The following is an 18,686-nucleotide window of genomic DNA, read 5'->3' on the forward strand; positions in this document are numbered from 1 at the left end:
AGATGAATTCCTGTGTTTACTAATGTGGCATGTGACAGTAAAACAGTGTTTGTGTAGTTGTGACTTAGTAGGGGAGGAGGTTGTCTCCACCTTTGTGTAACAGCCACCCCTAGACCTTACTGTTGTGCAAATGCTGTTAGCGCTTCTCCTGTGTCCAGTGACTACGAGAAATACTAACAGTTCCTTCCTGTAGCCCAGCAGCGAGGCAGCATTGCTCTTTGCTTTCCATGTCTGAGTCTAAGGGTAAGTTGTTTCTTAGGAATGATGATGTCGTAGTGGAAACAAGGATATAGATTGGTTTAATGGCTGTGATGCTGCTTCCTTGGCTATTCAAAGTCTTGTCCAATGTGTGAAGGAGTACAGTGCTTAAAAAATGAAAGTGTAGATATGTTAAGGAAATAATACGGAACTAATTGTCTTGCCCAAAAATAAACAAACAAACAAACAAATAAATAAATAAAATTCTTTAAAAAATGAAAGCGTATCCAAAAAACTATAGGTCACTTAAAAAATCTTCACCTCTGATATCTTTGAACTGTTGCCTCTTTTATATTCAAGCTATTTTAAAATAAATTCTTCTCCAGAATTAACTGCTGAGTGATTCATGTTGAGACCAGATAGGGCTCAGTTTATCTCAGATTATCACAGGTACCCTTGTGTTGACTTCAGAACACATGATTTTTAAAGCAGATGCAATTTTGAGGTCCCTGAACCTTGATTACTGAACTGTTTTTCTCCTGTTTTGTCATTGTTTGGTTAAATTAGCTTGCACAGTTGCCATAATTTGTGTCTCTGTTTTTAAAATATTAGCTTTTGTGTATATTAAGGCAGCTTTACACCCATAAAAAAATGAAGATGCATTTTAAATTTTTTTCCCCAGCAAGTTGAAGTAGATGCACAACAGTGTATGCTTGAAATCTTGGATACTGCAGGAACGGTATGTACAATGAAGTAGTAAATGCACAGTTTATGTCATCTTTGCTTTATAAATGCTTGTCCCTTATAGACAAACAGTTGAGCTCGTTTAAAAGCTCTACTCAAAATTTTAAAGCTTTTTTTATTCCATTAAATTATTTTTATTTACACATGTTATGATTGCACTGGGTCAGTTATTGAAGAATTAATTAGAAAATTGATAAAAATCAAAATTGTTGTCTTTTTTTTTGTCACTAATACTTTTGAAACAGCTTGATCGGTTAACGTGTTTCAAATAGTGTAAATAGCAGTAGGAAAACAGTCAGTTAACAGAGCCATAGGATGTTTGAGGGTTGGTGTCTCTTCCAGTGCATTAATAAACCAGATACGTTTTAGGCATCAGAAGGCAAAGATAAGATTTATTCTGGGTATATGGTATTCATTCAGGCAGTGTTTCAGCGTCTAATATGTATGTACCAAACACTGTATTTTTGCCCTCAAGTGCTGATAGACTAGTGAGGTAGGAGCATAAGGAAAGGGTAAGATCCAAGCACCATGCTCTGGGTGGAGCGCTGGAAAAGGGCAAAGTGAGCTAGCTGTAACTTGGAGATACATTTGGGGCACTCTGTTCTTTATGATTTATTTGAAAACTTTCTAAATAGCTCTTGGGAACAGACCATTGTTAGTACCAAGTTGTATTTTACTGTGGACTATAATCTTAAGAAATGTTACATAGTATTACAGCATTCCTTATTGGACTATAATTGTACACTGTTAAAATTGTCAAAATATTATTATTATTTTAATATTAGTTTTCTTTCCTATTCAGGAACAATTTACAGCAATGAGGGATTTGTACATGAAGAATGGACAAGGCTTTGCATTAGTTTATTCCATCACAGCGCAGTCCACATTTAATGATTTACAAGATCTGAGAGAACAGATTCTTCGAGTTAAAGACACCGATGATGTAAGCTGATTTTCTGTGTTTATTTTTATCTACTTGGAAGGGAGAAGGGCATCTCTTGCATCATCTGATTCACTTCCCAAGTGCCCAAAACGGCTAGGGCCAAGAAAGGCTAAAGAGGCTCAAGCCATCTTTTTCAAAGCTTTATTTGGGCCCAGCGTAATAGTGTAATGGTTAAGGTCCTCACCATGCATGAGCTGGGATCCCATATGGACGCCAGTTCTAATCCCGGCAGCTCCACTTCCCATCCAGCTCCCTGCTTGTGGCCTGGGAAAGCAGTCGAGGACGGCCCAAAGCTTTGGGACACTGCACCCGTGTGGGAGACCCGGAAGAGGTTCCTGATTCTCGGCTTCGGATCGGTGCAGCACCGGCCCGTTGCGGCTCACTTGGGGAGTGAATCATCGGATGGAAGATCTTCCTCTCTGTCTCTCCTCCTCTCTGTATATCCGGCTTTCCAATAACAATAAAATCTTTAAAAAAAAAAAAAATCACTTTCTCCATAGCACAGAAGTCTTGAAGACAGATTGAAAGCCTGCATCACATCATACTAAAGAAAAATAAACAGCCATCTTATATCTAAAAAAAAAAAAATGAATGGGTATTAATTAGATTCTAACATTAAATTTGGATACCTGTACAGTGTGTGCCATAATCAAGTTTTATACTCGAGAAGGATTGAAAATGTTATTTCAGTTCCTGTTCCTGCTGTGCTGTATGTAACAGTGGACCTCAAAGTTAATCTTGGCAGTAGAGTCACATCCGGGCCCTGGAGGCTGTGACTCCTCACAGCCAGAGTAGGACCAGAAACGCAGCAGGTCTAACATGTTCCAGGTGCTATTGATGTTACTTACCTGGACACCACACTTGAAGAAACACTGTACAGTAATTGAAATGTTGAGCACTGGTAGTCGTCATGGTAAATACCACCATATTCTGGACTTCTGAAACAGTTGCATTTTGGTGGAACCCTGCATATTTATAGCAATCTCAATGAGCATTCTTTTGTTTGCTGGTAATTACTGTAGTTTTCTTCTGTCAGTTGTGTTAAATAAGTATTTGTTAAATTCCTAGTAAGGTACTCCATAACTTTTCAGAAATTCTTGTTTCTCTAGCTTTAGTTTTTCTTTCTTTTTTTTTTTTTTAAAGATTTATTCATTTTATTACAGCCAGATGTACAGAGAGGAGGAGAGACAGAGAGGAAGATCTTCCGTCCGATGATTCACTCCCCAAGTGAGCCGCAACGGGCCGGTGCACGCCGATCCGAAGCTGGGAACCTGGAACCTCTTCCAGGTCTCCCACGCGGGTGCAGGGTCCCAATGCATTGGGCCGTCCTCAACTGCTTTCCCAGGCCACAAGCAGGGAGCTGGATGGGAAGTGGAGCTGCCGGGATTAGAACCGGCGCCCATATGGGATCCCGGGGCGTTCAAGGCGAGGACTTTAGCCACTAGGCCACGCCTCCGAGCCCAAGTTGTCTTTACTTTTAGTAAATCAAATTTATTTAGTTCTTTGTTGGTTTTTGTTGTGGTGGTTTTTTGTTTCTTATGTTTTTCTGTTGTTGTTGTTTTTGTTTTTTGGGGGTTTTTTTGTTTTGGTTTTTGATGCAAGACTACATGAGAAGCTGGGGCCAGCATTGTGACACAGCAGGTTAGGCTGGCTGTGACACCAGCGTTCCATGTAAGCCCCATGTGAATTCCAGCTGCTTCCACTCGGATCCAGCTCCTGGCTAATGCACATGAAAGGGCAGAAGATGGTGCAAGTGTGTGGGAGACCCCGATGAAGTCCCGGGTTCCTGGCTTGGACCTGTTCCTGTGCTTGCCATTGCAACCAGGGAGGATAAATGGTCCCTGTATCCTTTTAACTATGCCTCTCAAATGAAAAAAAAAATTTTTTTAAAGATTTATTTACTTTTTAATGGAAAGGAAGATATACAGAGGGGAGATGATACAGAGATCCCCAGTCTGCTGGTTCATTCCCCGCGTGGCCAGAGCTGAGCCAGAGCTGAGCCAATCTAAAGCCAGGAGCCTCTTTTTTTTTTTTTAAAGATTACAAAAACTAAGTTCTGCTTTAAGAGCCCTCCAAATCTCTCCCTTATGGATTTTGCAATTGAGAATTCTTGTTTAATAACTGCTTGTTGGGCCCACGCAATAGTGTAGTGGTTAAAGTCCTCACCTTGCACACCCGGGGTCCCATATGGGCGCCGGTTCTAATCCCAGCAGCCCTGCTTCCCATCCAGCTCCCTGCTTGTGGCCTGGGAAAACAGTCAAGGACAGCCCAAAGCCTTGGGACCCTGTACCTCCATGGGAGACCCAGAGGAAGTTCCTGGCCTCCTGGCTTTGGATTGGCTCAGCACCGGCTGTTGCTGTCACTTGAGGAGTGAATCATCGGATGGAAGATCTTTGTCTCTCCTCCTCTCTGTATATCTAACTTTGTAATAAAAATAAAATCTTTAAAAAAAAATAACTGCTTGTTAGGAAACCGGAGAACTTGAAGTTGATTCACACCCTTGAGAGAAACATTTTAAAATTATAGAATACATGAACCTCTCACAGTAACATCCTTTGGTACTTGCTTTTAAAAACAACTTTGTATTTTCAGACTGGTGCAAAGGCTCAATTGGCTACTCTTCTTCCCTGTGAACACTGGTATCCCAATTGGGTGCCAGTTCATATCTTGGGTGCTCCACTTCCCATTCAGCTCCCTGTTTTATGGCCTTGGAAAGCAGGGGAGGGTGGCCCAAAGCCTTGGGACCCTGCACCCTCGTGGGAGACCCAGAAGAGGCTCCTGGCTGCTGGCTTTGGACCTCAGCTCCAACTCTTATGGAGTGAGCCAGTAGGTGGAAGATCTTTGACTCTCCTTCTCTCTGTAAATTTGCCTTTCCAATAATAAATATTTTAAAAAGAAAAAAAACTTTATGGTTTGCTTACTCATTGTTTAAGTCAAACTAACATGTTAAGACTTTATATTTTTAAGTAAATTTTTTATTACATGTTATTAATTTAGTAGTTTTTTCTGAGGTCATGTGGAAAATAATCCATAAGATTAACTCCTAAAGATCTTTCAAGTTTGTACAGCATAATTACTTAACTATTTTCACTCTCCTAAATGTTTTTAGGTTCCAATGATTCTGGTCGGTAATAAGTGTGATTTGGAAGATGAAAGAGTTGTAGGAAAGGAGCAAGGTCAAAATCTAGCAAGGCAATGGAACAACTGTGCATTCTTAGAATCTTCTGCAAAATCAAAAATAAATGTTAATGAGGTATGATCAGATATGCTTGAAGCTCTTTATTTGGAATACTACGTATAAAATAAATGGGGGAAACGGTGTGTGTATCAATATAGACCCAGGTTAATATGTATTTGATGTGGTACAGTGATCCAGCAGGCAAAATAATCATGTTAAATATGTACATGCATATAAGCCACAGTACTATTCATGGTCCTTTTATGTGCTAGTACAGTGAGAATTGTAATGAAAAGGGACAATAGAAGTGGGAAAGTTTGATTACGTCTGCTGGTATATGAAAGATGTTAAGACTCTGATTTAAAAAAAAAAAAAATTTAAAAGCCTGCAGGATTCTTGAAGTTTTAAGTCCTGCAGATTGAACAAAAGCATGGAAGGTTTTAAAGAAGAATAAGATATTTTTCTTGGTGTGATGATAAATGTTCTAATTGCAGTAAGATAAGATCTGCAGCACCTTCAACAAAGTACTTATTTTAAGGAGAACAGTTTTTAATTCTGCCAAAAGATAAGCCAGAAAAAAGAACTTGGCAATTATAAGAATACCTGGTTTTATACTTATCTCTTAACAGAAGAATTGCACTTGGGGAGTTTATTTAAAATCATGGAAATTCTCATTTGACATTTTCTCTTACTTGTGTCTGTGGCTTTTTATTCTGTAAAATTTAAAAGAAATAATATATTTGCAGATCTTTTATGACCTAGTGCGGCAAATTAACAGAAAAACCCCAGTGCCTGGAAAGGCCCGCAAAAAGTCATCATGTCAGCTGCTTTAATGACCTAAATGTGCTGTAGCTCTGAGCCAGGTATGTTGACTCGTCTCTTCTATTCACTCAACTTCATCAAAGCACTGCCATGCAGAGAGATTGTTTTTGTTCTGCAAAATAAATATTACTTTTTAAAATATCTGAATTAGTAGAATACTTTATTATTTCACCTACCTGTTACCAGAATTAAGGTGTGCCCACATATATGCGTGTTGTAACAGCTTTAGTCAGTACACATTTCTGCTCTTAATGGAACACTAATTAGTATGGGTAGTGCAATAATAAAGATCATCACAACCTTCTGTCCCTTCCTCTTAATGCCGTAAACTAATGGAGGTATAGAAGAGGGAGATAAGCGATAACAAACTGTGATACATTCTGTGATAAAATCCAGCATAGTGCTTACTAATAGTAAAAACCCAGACTCATTTGCCATATGCCAGGCAGTCTTAAGTACTGTCCATATGTTATTTTACTGAATTCTAATGACAGCCCTGTGAGACACCGTTACTGTCCCTTATTACAGGTGAGGGAATGAAGGCATAGATTGCTACCAGTTCAAGCCCTGCTGTTACTAAGTAGCAGAGTTAGAATTTGTGTGAGCAAACTGGATCCTAAGTTTATGCTTAGCCACTGTGCTAATATTGTACTGTAGGAGCATATAATTGGGGTGCCAGATCTGTCAGATATGGACTGAGGATTCACGGAAAATCTGCCAGAGTAAGCGACATCTAAGCTGGAATCTGAGGGATATGTACAAATTACCTCTGTTGGGAATGAAGGGTTCCCAGGCAGGAAAAAAAGAACACAAATTAACAATTCAGAGAAGAGACCGTGCACAGATGATTTGGACATCTATCATTTACATAGGTTTTGAAAACAGTCATTTTAAAAGAAGATAATACTTGTAAAGCAGTTAGGCCAGTCCCTGGCACATCATAAACACTCAACTATTAGGTACAGCTGTTTGCCAGTAATAGTGATTTCCTAGTCATTTTACTACACCCTTAGCCTTGGGAACTTTAGTCATTTGCAGCTTTGCATGCTCCTAAATTAAATGACCCCATTCTACCTTAGTAATTTGTCTTTTTTAAGAGTTTTTACCTGTACCCTCAATTTAGATTTCTGTTTGGTGATACTCCCATTCTGTCATTCTGAGCCGCATGCCCATTCTTAGCGGCACACATGTGCCTGAGCTCACACACTCCCATCTGTCCTTTCCAATTTGCCACATTCAGTCTGGTAGGATCTTAAAAATTAGATTATTTAGAATGAAGACCTGAAGTTCTAGATATTTGTGAAAAAATATTTTGGCAGCCACAGCTACATTAATAACCCTTAAGGAGTTTGCATCAAGTCTGATTCCCAAGTCAAAAAGGAAACTCAGCCCATTGCATGTATGCATAAATCACCCAAAGTAAGTGTTTATTTAACACAGGGAGTTCAGGTTATACTACTTTTACATCACTCAGTTACTACCTTGAAACTAAATTACATGTGATGATAGTGTGATACCAACTTGCTGACATCTGTCTTCACATCGGTGGGACCTGTTTACATGCAGGGTTACAGAGTGCATGCCTGCCTCCTTTAAAGAGCCAATTCAGCCATCAGTGGGGCCTGTTTACATCCAGGGTTACAGAGTGCATGCCTGCCGCCTTTTAAGAGCCAATTCAGCCTGCTTCTCTCAAGGAGCATTTTACCAGCTCACATTGCAAGAGTAAAGAAGAAAGATCTTACATTTTTGATTATACATGGAATCTCTATTTCGGTTCTAATTCTAGAATTATGAATACTTAATAAGTTCGTCCATTTTGATGGTTTTGCTGTCTTTTGATCCTAATTCCAGTAAGGTTGGATTGATCTGATTTTAATAAAGTATTTCTTTTTAATTTCTGGAAGATAATGTACAGAAATTTGCACAAAATACATTGTAGCTAAAATTTTTCATTTGACAGTAGAGCAGGCAACGAGAGTTTGTTTTGAATGAAAAGATGAAAATGTCTACGATAAATTTGATACACTCTTGTTAAAGTAATAGCTAAAATGAGAGCTACTTAAAGAACTTCAATTTTCTTATGATTTCCTTTGGATTCTGTTTTCAATTAAGTTTTCTTTTTAACAGGTCTGAAGAACTGTTGCCCAATTCAACAGTGCCAGCATTCCAACTTTGTTAAACCTACCAACATCTTAAATGGACTTTCCTGTGGTGGTACCCTTTACGAGGAGGATGAAAGCTACTATATCAGTTTGCACATTCTAATCACTTTCCAGTGTCACAAGAGAGATTTTTACTTATATAATAGTCCTACAGTATGCAGCTGGTAAAACCAGAGGCTACATCCAGTATTACTTCTAAGAGACATTCTTCATCCACCAATGTTGTACATGTATGAAAATGGTGTACTGTATACTTTAACACGCCCCATACTTTGTATTGGAGAGTACAATAATGTAAATCCTAAAAGCACCACTATTTTAGCATAATAAAAGAAAGTCCAAAGAGCTCCTATATAGACTACTCCAGATAACTTTGCTTCTTTGATACCTGTAGCTTATTGTAATTTTTTTTTAAGAAATTCAAGGTCATTATCATTGTATTGTACAGAATAAGTGCTTTGATTAACACAGCTATATAGTTTTTTTAATTTCTAAAAAAAACCTGTGGAGACAGTGATCTTGTCTTTAAAATATAATAGTCCTTTCAATATAATGTCTTAGATGAAAGACATTGCCTTTAATATCTGTTGGGAAGGAAATGTCCAGACTTTTCAAATCTCCTTATTATATGTTTCCTTTTTTGTTTACATAGGGAACAATGTTTATAGTTGTGTGTACAGTGGGGGTCTACAACAAGAAGTGTATATTTTCAAACAATTTTTTAATGATTTAACAGTTTTTGTAAATCATTTCCAGGCTTCTGCAGCTGTAGATTCTCACTGTGAATCCCTTGCTTGCTCATGCATAAGTGTATCTGCAATACCAAATATACAGGTTTAGTACTTTTGCCTGTTAGTGATTGTTTCACATGTGTGACGTTTTGGTTGAGATGTTCAATGGTGGACGAGTACTGTGGATGTGAATGTGGGAAGTAATTTTAATCATGTGTAATTGGTCACAAGGCCTAATTTGCAGTAATTATTGCTGTTTTATTTAACAATGCCTTGTTGCTTTGTATGCATTAATGTTTGGATGTAAAGATTGTGTGTCTATCCAACAGGGAGCCACAGTATTTAAATTGACCAACCTGATGTTACAACTACTTTGAGGTGGCCAAATGTAAACTAAAAGCCTTAATTAAAGTGGTGCAATTTTGTATAACTTAGCATCAGTAGTTCAATAAATTTGGATTGCCATGCAAGGGCTTGCATTATAATTACTTGCCATTTGAATGTGTTTTGTGTAATGTTTTAACAGTGCTAGTAAATAAATATGGGTTTACATTCTTTTTCAATGTAATAGGTGCATTTACACATGCGGTTTCATAATTTAACATCTCAGTAAGCCAGTCATGAAGTTTAGGAATGAGTGAATCATGACAGTCAGTTTTGTTTCTGTTTTCGGGTGTTAAACTACTTTTCCTTAAGAAATAATTTTGTAAATGAGGCAATATTACTTACGAATTATGTTTGATAACACTTTGGGATAAAAAAGGAAAGATTTGAAATACTTTTGCAGATGTTATGATGTGGGTTTTAAAATATATATCTTGGGTAAAGTTATACTTAGAATATTGATGGCTGAACAAATCTGAATGACATAAGACTTAAGTGCTACTTTCTAAGGTATGGCTTTGTCGTATGTGCTGTTAATCCGTTTTATGAAGTTTGTAAAGCAGCTCTTAGACTTTTTCAAAAGGTTTGTTTAGAAATTAGCAATTTAAAGATAAGCTTACTTTGGTGCAAAAAAAATTTTTTTTTAATCCATGCTGTTCTTTTGTAAAAGAAAACATTTCCATGAACTCTTTGAAGAGCTTTTGTACAGGCTTTTTCAATGGATACGTAAAGGCTTTCATTTTCAGAAGACAAAGACTTAATCCTTGTTTTTTTTTTAAAAAAGTGTTTTATTTGTTTGTTTTTTTGTTTGTTTTTTATTCCAAAGGCAGAGTTGTAGAAAGAGTAGGAAACAGAGATCTTCCATCCTGTGATTCATTCCCCAAACATTCCTGATGGTCAGGCTGGGCCGTGTGAGCCGGGAACCTCTTCCCACTCTCCTTCATGGGTGCAGGGGCCCACACGCTTGGGCCGTCTGACACTATGATTGGAAGTAGAGTAGCCAGGACTTGAAACATCGCCAATGTGGAATGCCAGTGCTACCAATGACAGCTTTACCTGCTGCACCAGAGTGCTGTACCCCTGTTCCTTAAATATGTAACTGAAGGAGTCCCATATATTGAAAGGCCTAAATTAAAACATTTCTCCAGAATCCCTGCTTAATTAAAAGGCTTGCTTTGGCAAAACCATTTTCATTTATAGATAGTCATTATGGAGAAAAGCTCCAAACAGTAGGACTGCTGAACACTATGTAAATTTACTTTGTTCCATTAGAATCTTTTTATTTTTTATTTGTTTTTATTGGAAAGTCAGATACACAGGAGGGGAGAGAGAGGGGAAGATCTTCCGTCCATTGATTTATTCCCAAGTTGCCACAATGGCCAGAGCTGTGCTGATCCAAAGCCAGAAGCCGGAAGCCTCTTCTGGCTCTCCCAGGCAGGTGCTGGGTCCCAAAGCTTTGGGCTGTCCTCGACTGCTTTCCCAAGCCACAATTAGGGAGCTGGATGGGATGCGAGGATTAGAACCAGTGCCTATATGAGATCCCAGCGAGTGCAAGGTGAGGACTTTAGCCACTGGGCCCCACTAGAATCATTAATATCCAATCATTCGGCTACCTGTCATATTTATTACCTACCAGCTATATGCCAGGCACAAGCATAGGCTCTTCAGCTAACTTCAGGTTCCTAACTGTAAAGAATTATTCCAGATTTAAGGATACAGAAGATCTACTAAAACAAAACCATGTGTTCCTTGAATGTATTATTGGGGTTTTCTGTCTTGGCACTGCTGAAGATTCTGCACTGCCTAATTTCATGTGTTGAAGCTATCTTGTACATTATAGAATTTTCAGTGGCAGACCTGGTCTCTTCCCACTGAATGCCAGTTAATTACGAGTGTTAAGAAGGTGGACTCTAGACCCAGATTTCTTGGGTTTGTAGTCCCAACTCTATGGTTACTTCTAGCATGTGACCTTTTAAGTGGCTTGGGCCCTTCTGTAAAATAATAGCGATAATAGTGTTACTTCATAGGAGTTGAAAGTGAACGAATGACCATGCCATCATCTAGGCCAGTGTGGAATTTTTAGATGATAACATAGGCTCTGGGATTTCCCTGCCCCTCCCCAAGCCTTCCCCCATACTGAATTCCTCCATATTATTATTGTAGTACAGATCATATCCTGTCATGATTCCTTCATTGCAGGCATGGACCATGAGGAAAGTCCAGCTTCTTATTGTCCAGATAAATTCAGCAGTTTTCACTGGGAGACCATCCTCAGTCTGAAAGTAGAGCTGGTAGAATATCATCCCTCCAATGAGATGTCATTACACAACTTCAACAACAGGAAGAAACATTGAAATTAACATAACTAAGTTAATTAACATGGTGTTGAGTGACCAATATGTTAGAAAATGCAAGTTCTTACCCACATCCTGTACCTACTTCCTTGTAGTTGTGTAGTTGTGTTTTGTAGTGGTGTGGCATGCAGTTGTGTTGTTCTGTAGTTGAGTGGTGTGCTGTAGTGAGTGGTGTTCTGTAGTTGAGTTGTGTGATTGTGTTGTGTAGTTCTGTAGTGGTGTAGGTGTCCTTGTTATTGTGTTGTGTAGTTGTATAGTGGTGTAGGTGTCCAATTGTGTTGTTATGCACTAGTGTAACTGTTGTGTAGTTGTGTACAGTGATGTACACAACTACACAGCACAACTCAATGAAACTACACAGCTCAATCAAGCTACACAACTCAATCAAGCCACACTACTCAACCTACATAACTCAACCTACACAACTCAATCACAACTAAAAAATTCAAAACTGCCACACAGCTCAATCACACTGCAAACTCAATCACTGCAACTCAAATCAATTCATCCTCTCCACTCCTCCTCCGACACACTCTCTGTCCATCCCTCCATCCTCTACTCCTCCTCCTCCCCCTCTATCCCTCCATCCATCCTCTCCACTCTTCCTTGACTGCCAGGGATGGAGGAGTAGATTGGACGGAGGGATGGAGAGAGAGCCAGGGATGGAGGAGTAGAGAGGAGGGAGGGAGGAGTATTTGATTGGATTAGATTAGTGCAGATCGGATTATATCTGATCAGATTATATTTGATGGGGTTATATCTGAAGTGGGTCGTGTCTGTTCAGAGCATATTTGATGGGGTTATATCTGATGGGGTTGTATCTAGTGGGATTAGATCCGATGGTTTTGGATCTGCTGGGACCATACCTGACGGGAATATCTGATGGGACTAGATGTGATGGGATTAGATATGGTTGGATTAGAGCCGATTGGGTTGTATCTGATGGGATTATATCTGGCTGGGTCTGATTTGTGCTAGATCTGATGGGATCAGAACCGCTGAGATTGATCTGATGGGATTAGATCTGGTGGGATTATGTCTGGGAAGATGTCTGCTGTGCTTTGTCTGGTGGGTTTGTCTGATGGGATTAGACCTGATGGGCCATGTCTGATGCGGTCATATCTGATGGGATTAGATCTGATGAGTTGTGTCTGATAGAATCAGATCTGATTGGATTAGATCCAGCAGGGTCGGAAATGAAGGGATTAGCTCCGTTGGGATTTGTCTGATGGGGTTAGATCTGGTAGGATTAGCTCTGATGGGGCTGTCTGATGGGATTATGTTTGATGGGGGGGGATCAGATGGGATAATGTCTGGCGGATTAGATCTGATGGGATTAAAACTGGCATAGTTAGGCCTGATGGGAGTGTCTGCTGAAATTGTATCTGATGGGATTAGATCCGATGGAATTATAACTGATGGGGTTGTGTCTGATGGGATTAGGTCTAATGGGGTTGTGTCTAATGGGAGCAGGAGACAAAGTCATTCAGGGTTGTAGCTGTGGTAAAAAGGGAAACCCAAGAAACTTTCCAAAGACGTTAGAGAATTGTAGCTAGCCAGATTTGAACAGTTAGTCCTTGGACTTAGTAACCGGAGGCAACTGAATTATTTTGTGAGGATTAAGCACAAAGGAAAAGTTTGGACAAGAGAAGGCTTGCAGTTCAAGGCCCTATTGTGAATGAGTGTAGAGAGGAAGGAAAGCTGTGCAGCAATTGAGAGCACAGCACCCTGTTGGCAGGGAGCTCTTGTCCTCGCCAGCAGCCGTCTGGGCCTGACATAGTTGTCCAGACATGTCAGCTTATAGCCCTACTTTTTTGGTGGAAAACTGTTACTAGTTAAATTGCTACTAATATGGTAACTAGGTTTGGAAATATACAACTCTGTGTATTTTTAAAGATTTACTTATTTTTGTTTGAAAGTCGATTTATAGAGAAAAGGAGAGACAGATCTTCCATCCACTGGTTCAATCCCCAGATGCCCACAAAGATTGATCAGAAGTCAGAAACTTCATCCAGGTCTCCAATGTGAGTGCAGGGTCCCAAGGACCTGGGCCACCTGTTGCTGCTTTCCCAGGCCTACACTGTGTCAGTAAAATGCAGGCCTCCATCTTCCTGGCTTCTGTGTGTGAGCTTCCTCTTGCTGTCCTTTGTGAGGATGTTTTTGGTGGGATAAGGGCCCAACCGCAAACGCAGGATAACCTCATGATCCTTACCTGAATCACATCAAAGGCAGCATTTACAGATTTGTAAGTGAGTATAATTGTGTCTTTGAGAGCCAGCATCACCCTACAACAAATGTTTTACTAACTTTTCAGGAACAAACAACAGGTATATTCCAAGCTAACCCCAAGACATTCTCAGCTGGACCAGCAGGCTCTGCAGTCTCCAGTAGAACTCATGAGCACTTAGGAAAGCCCCAGAGATAAACCAATATACAGAGAACCTAGGGTGGGGTGAGTCTCCTAAGTTCCACAATTCCAGAACTAATATAATGACCAGTAAATGCCGTTAGCCATTGTCAGTGAAATTATCTTCCACTTGTGTTAGTATACTTCCTTTCTGTCCTGCATGCCCTGTATAGTTTTTAAGATTTATTTTTTTTGAACAAGGCTGAATGACCAAAAGATGTTTCCATGCACTGGTTTACTCCCTAAGTGACAGTAGTATCCAGAAATAGGCCATGCTGAAGTTGGTAGCAGGAGTTCAGAGTTCCATCTGGGTCACATGGGTGGGCCCAAGTATTTGAAAGGTCCTCCACTACCTTCCTAGGCTCATTGCCAGGGACCTGGGTTGGAAAAGGAACAGCCGGGACAGTCAGATCAATTGACACTCCAGTATGAGATGCTGGTTTGGGCAGGCGACACCTTCCAGTCAGCTTTACTTTTTAGGCTTTTTATGTTAAGATGTGTCCAGAGGGCTTTTGTTCCATGGCTTCCTCCACTTGATGAGACTGAATGATTCACGTTAGGACAAAAGGGGGTGGAGTTCTGCAACCAGTTTTTCTGCACTGAGTGTTTTACTTACTGCTTGGCTGTGTTGGGTTTCAAAGAATGGGAGGAATGGACAAGCATAGAACTAAATGGCAGACTCCTGAGATTGGAATGAAGTTCATGGACTATTTGAACATGTTAGGATTACTTCAGCCCAGTGTGTTGGGCTTCTTTACATATATCCAGAGTTAAGAATGGGGCTTCTCCACACTCTGATAAATGTGGGCCATCTCAGATGGTCTGTTTGTACCTGAATTATTTCAAGTAGCAAAGTAAGATTGAAACCATCTGCGTGGTTTGCACGTTTTTGATGATTCAATCATTCTCTATAGAGCTATTGTGGAAAAGGGTCCCAGTTCACTCATTTGAATTTCCTGACTTCAATAAAGCATGACTTGGATCATGCAAGATTTCAGCTGGAGACATTACAGAGTAGGCTTTATTAGACTAAAAGGCTTCCTGAAATAACAGCGATAAACCAATGCAGAAGTAACTGTCTGGTAATGCCTACTTGGCAAAAGACGTAGCAGTTCATGTTTCAGAAACATGATTAGCCTCCGCTGTAGCACAAACTTCCTTCACTGAAGAAGGAAGTGGCACCCACTCACTGTTCCTTCCTTCTACTCCTGAGTGGCTCCTCTCTTTGACAGGATATGGCCAGTGACAGATGCAGAATTAAGGAAGTGATTGTCCTGGGCATCCTGCCAAATGTTGAAGAGACAATGAAGAGGACAGGCTGAGGGTTTCATCCAGAGAGCATGAATGTAGAATGCAAGCAGAGGAGCCCTGGAAGTTAACACATTTTTTCATTGCCTCCTCCACTGTTGGTCATAAGGCAGGCCATTGCCCAATATGTGTCTTCCTGATAATATATTTATTTCACTTTAAAGAAAGCAAAAGAAATGGGCCTGGCACAATAGCCTAGTGGCTGGCTAAAGTCCTCACCTTGAATGTCCAGAATCCCATATAGGCACCGGTTCATGTCCTGGCAGCCCCATTTCCCATCCAGCTTCCTGCTTGTGGCCTAGGAAAGCAGTCAAGGTCGGCCCAAAGCCTTGGGACCCTGCACCCACGTGGGAGACCCGGAAAGAATTTCCTGGCCCCTGGCTTCGGATTGGTGCAGCACCAGCTGTTGCGGTCACTTGGGGAGTGAATCATCGGACAGAAGATCTTCCTGTCTCTCCTCCTCTCTGTATATCTGACTTTGCAATAAAAATAAATAAATCTTTAAAAAATATATACATTGTAAAGAAAAAGACAAAAAAAAGTTACACATTGTGATTCATGATTCATCCAGAAACTAGCATTTGTGTTTGAGTCTTTGGATTTCTGGTTCTATTTAGTTTAATTTCAAGGACAGGAGGAAATTTCATTTCTCTAGTTATAAAGATTATGAAGTTGCAATAGCATGTTTGCAATGTTTTTCCCTCAAAGAGCCCCCCTCATACCAAAATGTGTAAACTCAACCCTCTATGTCTGAGCAAGCCATTAACAACCTGACATTGTCTCACCATGGGTCAACTGTGAAGAGGTTTTCTTGGGAACATCATTTCCCAGAATTATGAACATAAATGCCTGAGGTCAAATGTCAACTGATTTGTTGTAGAGAAGAAAAAGAAGGTTCCTGCTGGCAGAAGTTCTCAAGAAAACCTGAAGGAATTTCACAAAGCTTAAGGTCAAGTGCCCAGTAGTTGGGTCTCTGCTAACTATGCAGGAGACCTGGATGAAGATGAACAATCTCCATCTTTTTCTTTCTGTAACGTTCCAAGAAATGAACAAATTGAATAGGGGCGGTATAAATCGTGCTCAGGGAAAAAACTTGAAAACTAGGATAACGGGCAGATAGAACTGGGAGACAATGGCCAGGCTGGCTAGGACAGCTGGCCTCTATGTGTTCCTGTTGAATGCACACTGCGATTCTCATCTGGATCAGAGGTATCCACGGACCAGTGCAGAGGGAGGAGAGGCGTGCATTTCCTCAGACAGCACCCCTGTGACAGCACCTCCCTGGAACGCCACACAGTGTCCGTGTACTGCAGACAACCGCGCACTGCTAGACTGCCATCAGGAAGTGAGCTGAGCCGGAGACAGGTGTGAGTGTGGCAAAATGGGCTAGTGAACACACACTTAGCCTATGTGGCACCGTCTGACTCAATTTTTAGTCAATAGAAGATCTAGAACTCCTGGTGGCCCTTACAAGAATCCTCTCCTCAGGTGGAACACGTAGCAGGTGCAGATGCAGGGGCTGTCTAGCTGGCTTTAATGTTCTAGCTTCAGGCAACACTCTATTCCATAAATAGGGTTTAACTGCAATGGTAGAAACAAGCCAAAGAAAGGACAAACACAATAAAAAAAGGTCATTGCAAAGTCACTTTCCTTGAAAGGCAGGGACAGCTAGACAACAGAAAATAAGTGGTTAATGTCAGATGACTTTTTAAAAAGATTTATTTTTATTACAAAATCAGATATACAGAGAGGAGGAGAGACAGAGATGATTCCTCAAGTGAGCGCAACTGCCGGTGCTGCACTGATCCAAAGCCAGGAGCCAGGAACCTCCTCCAGGTCTCCCACGTGGGTGCAGGGTCCCAAGGCTTTAAGCTGTCCTCGACTGCTTTCCCAGGCCACAAGCAGGGAGCTGGATGGGAAGCAGGGCTGCTGGGATTAGAACTGGTGCCCATATGTGATCCCGATGTGTTCAAGGCGAGGACTTTCGCTGCTAGGCCACTGCGCCGGGCCCAGATGACATTTTTGGTAAGGATGAAAGCTGGGGAACCCTCATGACCAAGCTGATTGGAACTGGACCATGTGGGAAATCAGCTGGTTGTTTCTCTGGCTGATTCTGTGTGAGGGACTGTTTCGGTAAGCCAGGTTTGTTGGGGGCAGTGCAGTCTAAACCAGGGCCTCTGGTAATTTCTACTTAGCTGCTGCTAAGGACAGATCCCATCAAGGACCTTATTAGATGAACTTAGTTGTAGTCTGGTCAGTTAATAACCAGTCAGAGTTTTCATATAAAAAAAAAGCCAAAGCAAAAATTTCAACTCATTTTCTCAGAGACGATCTTCATCATGAATCGTCGTCATCATTACCTACGCGGCACTTCAAACACCAGCACCTTTCATGCTTGCTTTACGGCGCTTTATGGTCCTTTCCCGCTTAGGAGAAATGCCAAGTAAAAGGCTAACAGCAATTCCCCAAATCTGCAGGGGGTGTCGTGGCAATTCAAACGGGAGTACACCCTGGGAAGCTTGGAGGTGTGCAACACGGCCAGCACGACTGAACCCCAAGACAACATTCTGTGCGGCAGAGAATACCAGGAAATGACCTCACAGGGTCCCGGAGCTCCAGAACACTCGGCGTTTCCGGTGGTTTGCGCAGCGCCCGGCCACGCCCAACACGCCGCTCAGGCGCAGCCGCGCAGGGCTGGCCGCACCGACACCCGCGCCCGGCTCCGGCCCCGCCTCCGGCCCCGTCTCCTCGCGCCTGCGTCCGCCGGCCCTGCAGCTGCAGCGGGAGCTGCGCATGCGCCGGGTGGGACTGGTGTCGCTCCCGCACTGTTTTTTTCAGAACTAGTTCAGCCTGAGTCTACATCCGGGTTGAAGGATTTGCTTCCGGAGAGCGGGAAGGCTGAAACACGGTGGCTGAAGTGAGGCCCGGTTGGCAACGTTCTGGGTGGAGAAGCCGGTAGAGATGGACAGGTGAGTGGTGGTGGTGACTGCGGGGCCCGCGGCTGTTGCTCCTCTTGCTGTTGATGCAGCGAAAAGAGGTGAACCCGGATTCCCGGAGGAAGCCGAAGAGGTCCCGGGCTGGGAGATTCCGGCCAGCTGCGGGAGGAAGGTAGGGTGGGTGCGGGGAGGGCAGCGGGTCGTGGTCGTCGCGGGGCCCGCCGCCGTCCTGCTGGTTCTGCTGGTCCGGACACCGCTGTGGCTGCCCGCGGCCGGGGGTCGTCGGCTCCCCGGGGGAGAGGTAGCCCGGTGTGTGACGCGGTCAGAGCTTGGCAGCGCCCTTCACAGTGAACGCTTGGTGGAGCTGGGTGGGCATCTATGACGAGCTTTATGGGGGTGACAGTTGGGACTGAACATGAGGTTGCCCGAGATCGGATCACCCGCCTCACGCTGAAGGTGGGTGTCTGTGTTCCCAAGACTGTGAAAGATCCCCTAAAGAGACTTATTGCAGTACCGGGC

General features: G+C 41.9%; 2 protein-coding genes across 2 annotated transcripts in view; both read left to right on the forward strand.

The window, feature by feature from the left end:
• RAP1B (RAP1B, member of RAS oncogene family) overlaps window positions 1-9,263 on the forward strand; it is a 41,083-nt gene extending 31,820 nt beyond the window's left edge. Inside the window, exons 4-8 of the mRNA XM_058673369.1 lie at window positions 881-937; window positions 1,745-1,885; window positions 4,995-5,138; window positions 5,810-5,926; window positions 8,013-9,263. Of these exons, the coding sequence (XP_058529352.1) occupies window positions 881-937; window positions 1,745-1,885; window positions 4,995-5,138; window positions 5,810-5,896 (429 nt within the window). The 3' untranslated portion in view covers window positions 5,897-5,926; window positions 8,013-9,263. The remainder of the gene's footprint in view (window positions 1-880; window positions 938-1,744; window positions 1,886-4,994; window positions 5,139-5,809; window positions 5,927-8,012) is intronic.
• An 8,773-nt stretch (window positions 9,264-18,036) lies between these two features.
• Window positions 18,037-18,686, forward strand: part of NUP107 (nucleoporin 107) — a 43,618-nt gene continuing 42,968 nt past the window's right edge. Inside the window, exon 1 of the mRNA XM_058673357.1 lies at window positions 18,037-18,200. Coding sequence (XP_058529340.1) covers window positions 18,193-18,200 — 8 coding nt within the window. The 5' untranslated portion in view covers window positions 18,037-18,192. The remainder of the gene's footprint in view (window positions 18,201-18,686) is intronic.

The sequence above is a fragment of the Ochotona princeps genome, chromosome 15 (genome assembly GCF_030435755.1).
Source record: "Ochotona princeps isolate mOchPri1 chromosome 15, mOchPri1.hap1, whole genome shotgun sequence".
NCBI classification, from domain to species: domain Eukaryota; kingdom Metazoa; phylum Chordata; class Mammalia; order Lagomorpha; family Ochotonidae; genus Ochotona; species Ochotona princeps.